This window comes from Rhinichthys klamathensis, unplaced genomic scaffold (assembly GCF_029890125.1).
Source record: "Rhinichthys klamathensis goyatoka isolate OS25496 unplaced genomic scaffold, OSU_Roscu_1.1 h1tg000053l_1, whole genome shotgun sequence".
Classification (NCBI taxonomy): Eukaryota; Metazoa; Chordata; class Actinopteri; order Cypriniformes; family Leuciscidae; genus Rhinichthys; species Rhinichthys klamathensis.
The window spans coordinates 899,094-912,274 of NW_026606598.1; the positions used below are offsets into that span (position 1 = coordinate 899,094).

The following is a 13,181-nucleotide window of genomic DNA, read 5'->3' on the forward strand; positions in this document are numbered from 1 at the left end:
TTATGATGTGTCATGAGATCTGCAAGTTGGTCAATGTAAAGGATCTCAAAGCAAGAGAGATTGAAAATCTGCGGAGTTCCTCGCAAAGACAGGATAACGTCTATGGAGCTCTCCATAAATGTTTAAATGGTCATTTGTTGATTTAATGTGTTGTGTTGATTATGTAATAATGTGTCATTAATTATCAAGAATATAGGAGGTTATCATATGTGTATGGGAGCAAATCAACAAATAGCTAACGTTATATTAAAAACATCAAACCCAATTTACATATTAAATTGTGGACACAAATTAGGCCTATACCACTGTATATCGTCATGCCTATTCATTTATCTGCATCGAGTCAATAACATTCTATTGTCCTCTGATGGTCTTCGGGGTCTATTGGACCCCAAATGACTTTTGCTCAAATTAAAAAAAATGTTCTCTTTGTCCAAATGGTTTGAAACTTTCTACGGCTCTCAACACTTTCTAGATCTACAAAAAAAAAAAAAAAAAATTCATGATATCTGTTTTTATGTTGGCGTGACAAAAATAGTCACACTCGTGGTCTTCGGGGTCTATTGGACCCCGCTATCAAAATAGACAAAATAACATCATCAAAATCAGAAACAACGTAGAACACATAGACAGAAATGACAGAAATAAAGTGGCACACTTCCAACAATGCAAAAAACATCCACAATCCAAAATTATCATGCTCACCACAGGCGCACACACACACACAAACACACACATAAACAGGAATACATTTATACAGGAATATATACAGACTATAAAAACTGTTCTCTTATCATTTGTAAAATAAAATAATCTAAAATGCAGAACCACCAGAAAAATAAATTGGTAACACTTAGACGCATTGAAAATGTGCACACACACACATACACACACAAACACACACACACACAGACACACAAACACACACACACAGGAATACATTTGTAAGGCTATAAAAAGTCTTATAATTTGTCAAATAAAATCATACAAAATGAAGAACCACCACAAAAATAAATTGGTGACACTGTACACATAAAAATAAAAATAAAATGTACACACACACACACAACAACAACAACAACAGTGAAGTGCCAAACCTGCTCCAACCCTGTCTGCAGAAGTCATGCGGTTTACCATGCATAGTGTTTTTTCAGTACAAAAAATGCTAAATTTTGACAAAAAATATTTTATTTTTGTTATAATTGTGATTTTATAATATTTAGATATGAATCCAACTGAATCCAACTTTAGAAACTAAATCTTTCAGTAATTCAAATAGCAAATAGCATATAATGGAGCTCTATAGCCATCTAGTGGTTAAAGTGATTTATTACAAATTTGAACCTGTATTTTCCAAAAAATGGGCAAAAATCTTACATTAAACCTTGTAAAATTATCCATGGTATCCCCAGGAATGAAAGTTAGAAATCTGGGTCTTTTATAAAATTTATTTAACATAAAATGCTGTTTTTTTGTAAAAATCCTATTTAATTAAATATTTATTTATTTATTTATAATAATTTTAAAAAAATCATAAATTCTCCAAAAACTGCACAAATGTTGAGTAAAAACATTAATAAACAGAGTAAAATTATATTTGTTAAAAAAAAAAATATTGTTCGGTTACAAAATTAAATGTTGTTGTCTGGGGTCCAATAGACCCCGAAGACCATGAGTGTGACTTTTTTTTGAAGACCATCAGAGGGTTAAGTAGAGTCTAATCTGATCTGAGTAATGCAATTATGAAATAAAATTCAAATATCCAAACCCTGAATAAAAAGCAGCCTACTCACCATCACTCGCCGACTCTCTACAAGTTGCAAGATAACTTTGCACTCTACTGTCTCAGCGAACGTTCTATGACATCACAATAGAGCAAGGCGCTCACTGAAATCAAGTATTTGTGAGTGGCGGGAAATCTATCCTGTTTCGTTAGAATAAAACTGAATATGCAATACAAATACAAAGAGTGATTAAGTATGTTTAATTTATGATTGCTCATTTAACTCTAGTAGCCTATACTGACGTTTATGACATTTATTTTATTTTCAGGTGCTTTGCTAAATAATTCTAACAGCTTCTTAATCCTAAGTTTTTTTTCCCCTTTGATAAGTTGCATAATTATCATCTCTCTCAGTTTTCAAATGTATTTCTGTGGTTTGCATGTGTTTACCTTAAAGAGATCGTTTTCAGATTTATTTATTATTATGAATGTTTTCATCTAAATGTTTGTTGCTAATATTTTGGGTTGTATAATAAGCATTGCTTTAAATGAATAGAATATATTATTGTACCCGGAGAAGGATGTGTGTGTGTGATTGGTTATACGTGCAAATTTGCGTCATTGCGTATAGGCTACATTTGTAGAGGGATTTCTTGCAAATAGCGAGAGGCAGAGAGCGCGCGCGAACAGTTGACTGTTGGTAATGTGTTGTGTAGCGTCGCCGTCGCCCCTCGCCGCATCCAATGTAGACAGCATTGCTTTCGTTTGAGGGCGCTTAACACACGCAAGCACCCCGTAGAAATCGGCCTGGCAGCTCGCGCCATCTAGACACGGTGAAAGCTTCCCGATTGTGAAGGATGGCCGAATTTACTAGACACATTATAAATTAGTGATACTGTATTCAATTGTAGGGCTTGTTTTGTTCATTTTATATTGAGTTTTGTAAATTAGACTTTTAAATACAACTCTTCCTTTTTATTATGCCAATGTGTCATTAAATGTGTACAAATTTATAAAACTGATCCGAGATCAGGTAAAAATAATAAGATAGATACTGGTAATGGGTTCATGAGATCTCCCCTAGCGGTGAACCATTGGATTTTTTTTTTTTTTTTTTTTTGGTGAACCAAATGAAATTTCGAAACAATTATGACGTGGCAACGAAGCTTTGTTTACTTAAAGCACGTGACTTTTGTAGTTTGATACGCGTGACGTGATCCGAATCATAACAAATGATTCTCTAAGGTTTTTCACTAAGTGTTTCAAAAAGCACTCATCACTATGGCATAGGGAACTTCACTTCTAAATGAAACCTGTCCATAGTCTATTGCTAACATGTTGCTGTATCCAAAATGATCAATGTATATGATAATGTATTTTTAAGAGGGTGTAAGTTTCCACCATAAATATTAATTGCTCACTTCTGCTTTGTCTCTTCTACCTCTCTTTTGTCCTTCTTTCTCTATACTCTCATCTTCATCTGTTCGATACAATACTTTTGATTTTAAACTAGATTTAAAAAGGTAGTAGGTAGACAGACAGAGACAAAATTATCCACTGTAGTAAGTTCCTTTTTTCTACATTTAAGGTATGATGAATTTACTAAACACCACACCCCTTACAGGAATTTTTTTGGTATTTTTAGATGCCAATTAAGACATACGTTGTTGCATTCACTTTAACTAATGAACAAATCACTTCCAAGAGAGTTTGGTATATTTTAGACATTTTGAAAATGAGTTTCTCACATAGTACATGCACACACAAAGATATCACTCACTACATCCACTGACTCTCTCATAACACTTAGAGGGTCAGAGGACAAAGAACTCATGTGAATCAATTTTGAGACAAAAGAAAATTGTCCAAACAAACAGTTTAAACCATATCACTGACAGTGTATATTTTATGTACATAGGTATTTTTGTTCTTTAAATTGTGTATTTATCACTGTATCGCTGTCCGTTTGACAACACGTCCTTCTTTATCAATGGCAAAATTGTAGTTTTTCGGGTTGTCAAGAGCCTCTTCAATCCGTTCATCTAGATTGTCCATTGTGATGAAGTCCTTTGCCTCTTCCTGAAACATGAATGCAAAGGGTTGAATCATAAAACCATCCTCCCTCCCACCCACCTCTAAAAAAAAAAAAACCTTATTTAACAAATGTACTTATTAACCGCACAATAATAATAAACATCATTTTCAAGAAATATATCAAATAAATTAAAGCATGCCAATACAACTCATTCTTAGTTTAAACTTGGACAAAATGTATGTACAATATACAGTCTTTTTCAGAGGTCTATATTTTGTTCTGTTGCATTCTTTCATTGCACGGTACTGAAAGATTCACCTGTAGTTGAAGAATTTGTCTTTCTTTCTCTTTAATGTAGTCCTCCAGCTCTTGCTGGTGTAAGAGGACTGCTTCTCTCCTCTTCAGTTCCGCGGCTTCAGTCTCCTTCTGCACGCGCTGCACTCTGGAAGACCAGATGATACACATCCATTTTAATCAGCAACAAAATGCGGTGTATCCGACTGCGTCTCGCAGTACTACAAACGAATCAGAGGGGCATTTAATGCTAAAGGCCCGTTCACACCAAGAATGAGAACTATATTGATAAGGATATAGTTCTAAAAAAGCTAAGAATAGTCCACACCACTACAATAAAAATAATGGCACAGAGAAACGATATAGAATAACTTTTTAGAACGTGTTTTATTTTTACATAAAAACACTGACAGCCAATTAGAATCCATCCTGATTTAAAGAGCTCACACATTTAAAGCGGCAGACGATAAAACTGTAGCGCACACTTAGAATTTACTCACCAAAAAGCAGAATTTTAAATAAATTCACACTCGCTCTCGTCCTTATAATGGCAGTGAATAGCGACCAGCATCAAGCTTTTTGAAAAAGATGGAAAAGTATCACAGAATGACCCCATGTATTATATATTCCAAGTGTTCGGGGGGTATATGATAGGGTTTGGTGAAAAACAAACAAAAATGTAATGCATTATTTAAAGCTACAGTCCGTAGCTTTTTCCTCTTTGTCGCCATCTCTGTTCGAAATCTGTAACTGCAGTGATTCGCGGAATTATCAACTTTACGTGAGTTGTACATTGGCATGAAACAGCGCGGATGAACACATTGTTTTGAGGAGAGTGCGCGTCAGTCAATCACCGCTCCGGTGTGGATACTGTGACTGGCATTCAGAATCACAGATTCTACGTTTTGGAAGTATGACCAGCATAAGAATTTTCACAAGAAAATGTCATCTGAACAAGTAAGAAACATCCACTTTTGTTTTGATCAACTATGGGGGAAAAAATCATTGAAGTAAATTATTGCTGTTTAAATATAACGATCACTTATCTTATGTCAAACAGTAGCTTTTACTAATAGCAAAACGAAAAAAGCAACAACAAAGGAAACTCCGTAACTGCGTGAATTAAGAGAACAAGTGTGCTGCCGTTACACGAACTATTGAAATGCCTTACCTGTCCAGCAGAAAAAAAGCTGTCTCTGCGTGCGTTTTGAACCCCTTCAAGTTCACGCCATCTTTCAAAAGCCCTGCCGATGTTTATTCTTGTTTTCGCGAGGGCACGGTTGCAGTCTCTTTTTTTCTCTACCCACTCAGAAGTCCGAATTCTTTTTGGTTTTACAACTGTTGAATCTACAGTTGTCACTGGTGATTGTCGATTCCTTTCTAGATTCGCCATAATTTTAATTATTGTGCTGTGAGAAAAGGCTAAAAATGTCCACCTCCAACATGATCACACGCAATATAGCCTGCTTGCCGGGGCTCCTTCTTCGTGTGTACAGATGTGGCGTAATGACCCAAAGACATGCTCGAATTTCCCACGGAAACCCACCAGTACAAGCTAACCGTTTTGAATCGAGAAAAGGTAAGCAGATATTTTTGAACACTGGATGATTATGTTTATTATTATTATTTTGGATATTTTTAACTCAAAAAAATTTACGGACTGCAGCTTTAACAAAATTCTTGACATTGGCCGTTGGTCTTCTCTACACGGCTGCACGATGTGTGAGACGCTATTAGTGCCACAGTTCAGTGTGTGAACTGCGGCACTAGTGACTCACCCAGAAAAAGCACACAACTTGTGAGAAATCAAGAAAAACAAGGTACATGGGTTGTATTTTATGTCTTGTTTTTGTTCATCTTGATTTTCACAACTAGTGTGCTTTTTCGGGGCGAGTCGAAGTGAACTGCGATGCTAATAAGAGAAGACCAAAGGCCAAGGTCAAGAATTGTATTAAATAATACATTAAATTTAATTTAGTTTTTCACCAAACCTTATCATATACCCCAAGAACCAACATGGCATCATGACTTTGCGTAAACATACACACCACTTTCAAGTCATGTGGCGTGTTATCTATGCGCATTTTGAGCTGTCCGCGTGTGTGTCCACGCCGAAACGAACCGTCATCTTTTGCGTGTATGTCTACGCCGTTAAATGTCCGAGTGATTCCGCGTGTATGTACACGGCGTTAAATGTCCGAGCGAAACGAAGCAAAATGTAGATCTACATCTGGGGAGCGATATTTTTTTTCCTAGGATGGTAGGGGAAGACTCATAAATGGTATTAACCCCAGTGACGGGTAGGTTTAGGGACGGGGTTTGGGTAGGTCATATATTTATACAGTAATGTAACGTTAAGTCAAAGCATTGATAAACACGCTGAAAAGCGATTATGCGTGTTGATAGCACGCCAAAAATGGAAATACGAATTGCCGTGTCATACATACGCCATTTCATGAGATCAGTCTGCCAAGAACACTTGGAATATACAACACGTGTCGCATGGGTTCATTCTGTGATACTTTCGTGTCTTTAAAAAAAAAGCTTGATTCAGGTTGTATTTACTGACATTATAAGGATGAATATGAGTGGGACATTTTTTTTTTAATTCTTCTTTTGAGGTCTATAAAAGAAGGGCATACGGCATTAGAACAACACCAGGGTGAGTAAATGATGACTTAATTCTAATTTTAGGGTGAACTATCCCTAGGGTTGGGTATGGAGTTCGATACTTTTTAGGTACCGACTGAATTGCCTCGATACTACCGAGTATCGAAACATGTCTTGTTTTTCGGTACCAAATTTCGATACCTAAGGGGTTAATCTAGTCAACGTCAGTGAAGCAAAAAGCATGCAGCATGATTGGCTGTGGCGGAAAAACAATAACGTTAGTTTACGCGGTTGCCCAGAGAGACGTGGTTTGTCGCACGTGAGGCTGTAGTGTGTGTGTGTGTGTGTGTGTGTGTGTGTGAGAGCGGCCCAACCGTCCCAACCCAGATTCCCAACCACACTCGATGCCAGAAGCACGCAATGCAATATTTTCGACAAGATAATTGCTGCCAAGACCGACAACTCAACTCTGATAAGGCACTTAAAAGCGCACAGAATACACTTGAGAGTAGAAAGTTTATCCATCTTCGACTGCAAGAACTGGATCGCGTCACAAATGAACCGAAACTCAGCGTATAGGACCTTGACTCACAGACATGAGAAATAGGCCTAGACGGTTAAAATATGTCTACTTTTAAACGAAATAAATAGCTTGATTATATAATTCATATAGGCGCACGTGCGTGTTCATGCAGGAATGACGAGTCAACATCGCCATATTCTTTGCAGCCAACACACTCAGTAAACACTTGTTTATTAATAAAAAATGTAAATATCTCCTTGCTATTTTTTCCCGACACATCCATAATCATTATGGATACTTTCCCCAGTGCTTTGCGGCAAGCTTTATGTGTGCTGAGCGTGAGGCATATATCCCGCACCCCATTAGCCTATATTTAATTCAATTCACATTTATTTGTATAGCATTTTTCACAAAACATATCGTTTCAAAGCAGCTTTACAGTAAATGCATGTGTCTAAATGACAATTTAGAGTGATCGGTTATCAGAGGTGACTGTGTAATGCATTTCAATTAATTTTCATTCAGTTTCATTGTTTTGAGCTCATTGAGGTAAAGAATACATATTGTTAAATGATTAGGAAACATAGAAAACTTTAGCATTAGTGCTTTTTTACAGACTCAAAATATGAGCGTAAAAAAGTCAACTAACTGAAAGAAAAGAAAAATTAGGTAATGTAATATTGTTAAAACGGATTTCCTGAAAATTGGTATCGAAACAAATATCGTCCAGGAGCCGGTATCGAAGTCAAGGTATCGGTATCGGAAATTTTGTTAAGATACCCAGCCCTAACTATCCCTTTAAGTATATCCCAGCCAGAACTCATCCCCTCATGACCTACATAACATATCTGATATGTGATATCGCACAGGATCACATCTAAATGACTCACCGTATTTGACGTAATCTGAGGTTTTCAGCATCATTCCAGGCCATTAATGACCGATGCTCTTCAGCCTCCCTTTTACTTCTCTCCTCTGCTGCGGAACCAACCTCATCTTCATATTTCTTCCTCAACACCTGCTCCTTGAACTCAAGTCTACATGCATAAAATGTTCAAGTATGTCAATTCGACAATCTCAAACGGCAAAAGTAATAATAAAGAGACAATTAGAGGGGTAGAGTGACCTTGGTAATCACAGATCTACATTCACTAGTCATCATAATCATGCCTGGAAATAATAATCAGTTTTATGATTTAATGTCATGCAATCTTACCGCAGGGCTCTTAGGATCAAATTGTACTCAGTGAAACGCTCCTTTAATACAACCATTTCCACTGGATCCACGGGAGGGGGAGTCTTGATTCGGCCCAATTTTGACTTCGCTTTGGGGTCTGTGCGAGATTTTCTTCCCCTGACAGTTTCGATCAAAACTGTATTGCGAGGAGCGAGAAGACGGACTACAGGATCATGACACCGCGATAAAGCCCGCAACATGTTGAAGATTATATATAGTTATAATTAACGGTAAGCGTCTATACAATTAAAACCTAAAATAATTAATGATTGAATATACTACAAGCAAGCAACAGATTCCAGCATGACTATATAACATTGAGCATTTTCACATAGGCCGCCATGTTCTTGAACTTTAACCACGGAAGATGTTTCTTCACTCTATTTAGTCACGGCTGAGCTGAACGCAAAGCGCTCTCTACTGCCGCGCGCTGGAAATAAACAGAACTGTCTGCGAACGCGGTCAATAACTGGATGGAGATCGTGAGGTAATTAATGATACTGTATCGATTCTATTTCATCTTAATGGTTTATGTTCCTTAACGGTCTATTAAATGTTCTAGCCTACTTCTGAGGAAGAAACAAAAGCGGTTGGAGGCGGCATAAACTACGGTAAGTTAAGGTAATCAGGTGGTCTTAACACCACTGACAAAAACGCATAATCTTTACACAATGTGTTATGAACAGCCACTAATACTGAGAGACTTATTTATATGGAAGGCCATTTCCACCACATCACAATTATGACATACAAATTATATACTAAATCATAATTGAGATAAAAAAAAAAAAAAAAAAATATATATATATATATATATATATATATATATATATATATATATATATATATTATTATTATTATTTAAATTATTATTATTATTTTTATTGGACATGACAAAACCGCTCTGGCTGATTTATAATGGTTTTGTTCACTAAAAATAAAAGAACCACTTGGCATGTTCTTGATTGAACTAAAAGAAGCCAGTTCGAGTCGTTCAGCATTAATTTAAAACATGAGTATCCATTAAATCCAGCATAAATATTCCAAAGAGGTTTTAATGAGCAAGTTTCTGACTGTATTGCGCACAGGCTCTCACTCAAACACACAGCAGAAGAGGTACTGTTGCTTTATTCAGCGTGTTTTTAGGTACAAACATACAGCACCATTCAGTTCAGAGACTGTCATAAACAGACTCGGTTTCTTGTTCATTTTCAAATTACTGATAATTGACTAACATTATAACTGAGATGACACAACAAAAGCAGATGAGAGCAGTTGTATTTTAACCACGAGTCTAAAAACTCCAGTTCTAGAGCTTTTATTATTTCTACTCTTGATTTTTCAGTCATGCTTTTATCATGTCAAACACTGTAAATGCTAAAGCAAAATAATCAAATATCCTCAACAAAACAAAAATATGAGAAGCAGAACACAGACAGATAGCAAACTAAATGTAATGCTACTACAACGTTTACTAAAAATAATACATTCTAACCTAACTAACATAGCTAAAACATAACTGTTGCACTAACTACATATAATATAAAGAGCCAGGGATGGTGGACAGTGTCCTGATGGCTGATTCTTGGTCTAATTTCAAATGAACAAATTGGCTTTAGTCTATTCCTAGCATCCAAAGCTAGCTGAGATCAAACAGCGATTCACCTCAACAAACAATTGGTTAAAAGTTTGCATATAGGGGATCATTGGTGAATCAGATGCTCAATGGGTCCTGGGAATCGAACAAAGAAGTTACAATTTAGTGAAAATTTAAATGGATTTATTTGCAGAACCGTGTTCTTGAAGTGGAACCTTCTATGGTTCTCCATGAGAATCGGCCAACATGACACTGAGCTCTGGCTGAGTGAGTGCTGCCCCTAGCGATGTCTCCAAGGTGGTCATCATTTTTCCATTTCTAGTGTAAAGAAGAAGGGGGACCTCCTTATGTGTACCTCTTGTGTGACACAAGGGCTCGTCTGACTTGAAAGCAATGATATGCTGAGGCTTAGTTTCATGGTTGGATGGTGTAATTTGGGTGCAAGTAACTAATAAAGAACTAGGATCGGAGGTTAAAACAATGGTTATGGATGTGATTTTGACAAAGAGGGTCATAAATGGTGGGTCCAGTTTAGTTGTTTTTGGAGAGAAAAAGTAGGTTATTCACCTGTATCAATGTTTGAATCTGGGGGATGATGTTGTAGGTTAGTTTTTTAGGATCTTAAAGTGGGTCTCTCCCTCACCGGTATTCAAAATATGAAAATGATGAATGTGAGTTATTAGGATTTTGTGTTTTAGGGAGTTAGGCAAGGGCTGGGAGGGTGGAATATGTAAATCGAATTTCTTCTCCCTCCAGGAGTTTCCTGTTAAGGCAAAAATGAAGGTCAGTTCAAAACAAACTACACATCAATACCCATTTGTGATATACCATCCAAGTTACTTAATTCAAGTTAGTACTCCCATATTTGTGATTCTATTTTTGAATTAGCTGCGACTCTGATTAAAGAAACTACAGGTGTCCTTCTGTCAAGAATATTACCTGTAAGCTGCAATTTCAACATCCAAAGCCATCTTCACGTTAAGCAGATCTTGATACTCCCGCAAATAGCGTGACATTTCCTCTTTCGCATCAGTAATGTCGCTCTCTAGGTCACTTATCCTCCCCTAGAAGTTATTGAGAGAAAATCTCAAAGCATCAATTCATGCCTGAATGATTAACTGAAAGAAACATTCCTTCATACTGGACTTGTGCCAGAGATACAGAGTAGTAGCATCATAGATAGATCTAACAGATTTAGCTCAGCAATACCTTTTTCCTCTAGAGTCAGTCTCATTTGTTCTACTTAGTGTGTCAGTCATGACTCAGCACTGATGGAATGAGTCAGCATCAGTAACATTTCTGCAACTATCGTTTGGACATTACAATGACAAAAGCACAGCAGAAATAGTATTAAATCAATGTTGAATCTGTAGAACAGCAAAGGTCAGCACACTGACTTATGTAAAGACTTAAATGATGAAACTGACACAGAGACTCAGGAATATGTTTCCTTGTGGGGAAGCACAAAGACTAGACAGAGAAAATGTGCAAAAAAAATCAGTACCCTGGGGCAGTACCCTTAAAGGGACAACTTTAAACCTTTTTGTCTGTAAAATTATCACAGTAGTACCTTAGGGGTACATATTAATATGCATATTTTATAGGTAGATACGGTACAAAGTTGTCCCTTTAAGTGTACAGCCTCAGTGACCAGCTGTTGTACCCCTAAAGGTAATTTTTTTGCACGTTTTGTCTGAGTATTGTGCCCCTAAATACAAATAAAGTTTGTTCCATTTATTTTACGTTTGTATTAATCTTCTCTTTTATCTATGATGTTTCTGCAGTCAATATCAGAATGACATTGCTTTTTTTTTCAGTGTCTCTACAGAGGCATTTATTTGGTTATATTGCACGTGTTGCAATTATGATTAACTACTGCCAGTGACCTATACCTGGTATTTGGTGACCTCGGTGTTCTGCGTCTCCTCTTGTTCCCCTAGTTGTGCATTCAGTGAATCGATGACATTCCTCAGTGCTTCGACCTCAGCTGAACGGGACTGCAGTAGCCGCCGGTACTCGGTGGTCTCCTCGCGTACCAAGCGCACAGCCTCCTCCTGCTTATCTGTCAGCTCCACTGCGCTCGCCACCTTCCCCTGGAACCAAGCCTCGGCGGTTTGCATGTTGCGTCCAGCCAAGGTCTCATACTGCGCTCGGATCTCTCTCAGAGCGGCCGACAGGTCCGGTCTGCTTGTGTCCAGCTCCACGCTGAGGCTGGCGACCTGTAGCTGGACCCTCAGCCCCTCCTGCTCCTCGGCAAACACTTGCTTCAGGAAGTCCACCTCCTGTGCTAGGGAGACAACGCTGGCCTCCGCATCACAGCTGCAGAGAGCGGCTTGGCCTGCCTCCTCTCGAAACCTCTGCAGGTCCGCCTCGGCCCGGCTACGCAGCCGTGCCTCTTCCTCCCAGCGCTCGTGCAGCTGTGCGTGCGCCTCCCGCAATGCCTCCCTCTGTGCCTCCATGCGCGCTTTAGCCTGGGCCTCCTGGTGCAGCTGCTCCCTGAGGCCCCGTACTTCCTGCAGGTAGAGCTGCTGCAAGCGGGACGGCTGACTCTGCCTGCGCCGCAGGGCCTCCAGCTGCAGGAGCAGAGCCCGGTTTTGCTGCTCGAGGTGTCGAACCTTGTCAATGTAGGACGCAAAGCGGTTGTTTAGACCCACCAGCTGCTCTCGTTCTTGGGCCCGCAGGTCTAACAGCTCGGTGTTCCCCACGGTCACCTGACTCAGGTCGCTCTGCTCCCAGCGCTGCAGAGGCTCCAAGCGCATCGGCCACCTGGAGGAAGACAAGGGCCCCCGGGAGAGCCGATAGGTGGTGGTACTGGAGTAGGAATGTTCCCTTCTCCGGGAGAGGGAGGAGGAGATAAATGGGTCAAAGCTCATGATGCAGGATTTTTTGTTGTTTTTTTTGGTTTGGTTTTCAAATGATGTTAATGTTTTGTTGGTTGAAGAAGTTTTTCTTTTTAAGTCCCCCTTGTTCTGCACACCATTAGTGGAGATGAACCGGCACTGCACCAGTTCAGAAATACTGCAGAGCAGTCTGCTTTATACAGGACACACATACACACTCTCTCCACACACACAGAAGCTCAGCCAATCAACAGCTCAGCAGTGTCATGATGCTGCTGATTGGTTTTGTGTTTCTTTTTTAGCTGGAGTAGCATATCAGGAG

General features: G+C 38.6%; 2 protein-coding genes across 2 annotated transcripts; both read right to left on the bottom strand.

Moving 5' to 3' along the window:
- Positions 1 to 3,600: 3,600 nt before the first annotated feature.
- Positions 3,601 to 8,793, bottom strand: mrps26 (mitochondrial ribosomal protein S26). The gene is made up of 4 exons (XM_056248002.1): positions 8,402 to 8,793; positions 8,076 to 8,222; positions 4,077 to 4,200; positions 3,601 to 3,802 (listed from the first exon to the last, which is right to left on the bottom strand). The coding sequence occupies exons 1-4, from the start codon at positions 8,620 to 8,622 to the stop codon at positions 3,671 to 3,673; spliced, it is 624 nt and encodes a 207-aa protein (XP_056103977.1). The 5' UTR covers positions 8,623 to 8,793; the 3' UTR covers positions 3,601 to 3,670.
- Positions 8,794 to 9,531: 738 nt separating this feature from the next.
- si:dkey-33c12.3 (uncharacterized protein LOC335380 homolog) lies at positions 9,532 to 13,038 on the bottom strand. Its single transcript, XM_056248042.1, has 3 exons — positions 11,912 to 13,038; positions 10,959 to 11,083; positions 9,532 to 10,782 (listed from the first exon to the last, which is right to left on the bottom strand). The coding sequence occupies exons 1-3, from the start codon at positions 12,890 to 12,892 to the stop codon at positions 10,722 to 10,724; spliced, it is 1,167 nt and encodes a 388-aa protein (XP_056104017.1). The 5' UTR covers positions 12,893 to 13,038; the 3' UTR covers positions 9,532 to 10,721.
- Between the last annotated feature and the right edge of the window lie 143 nt (positions 13,039 to 13,181).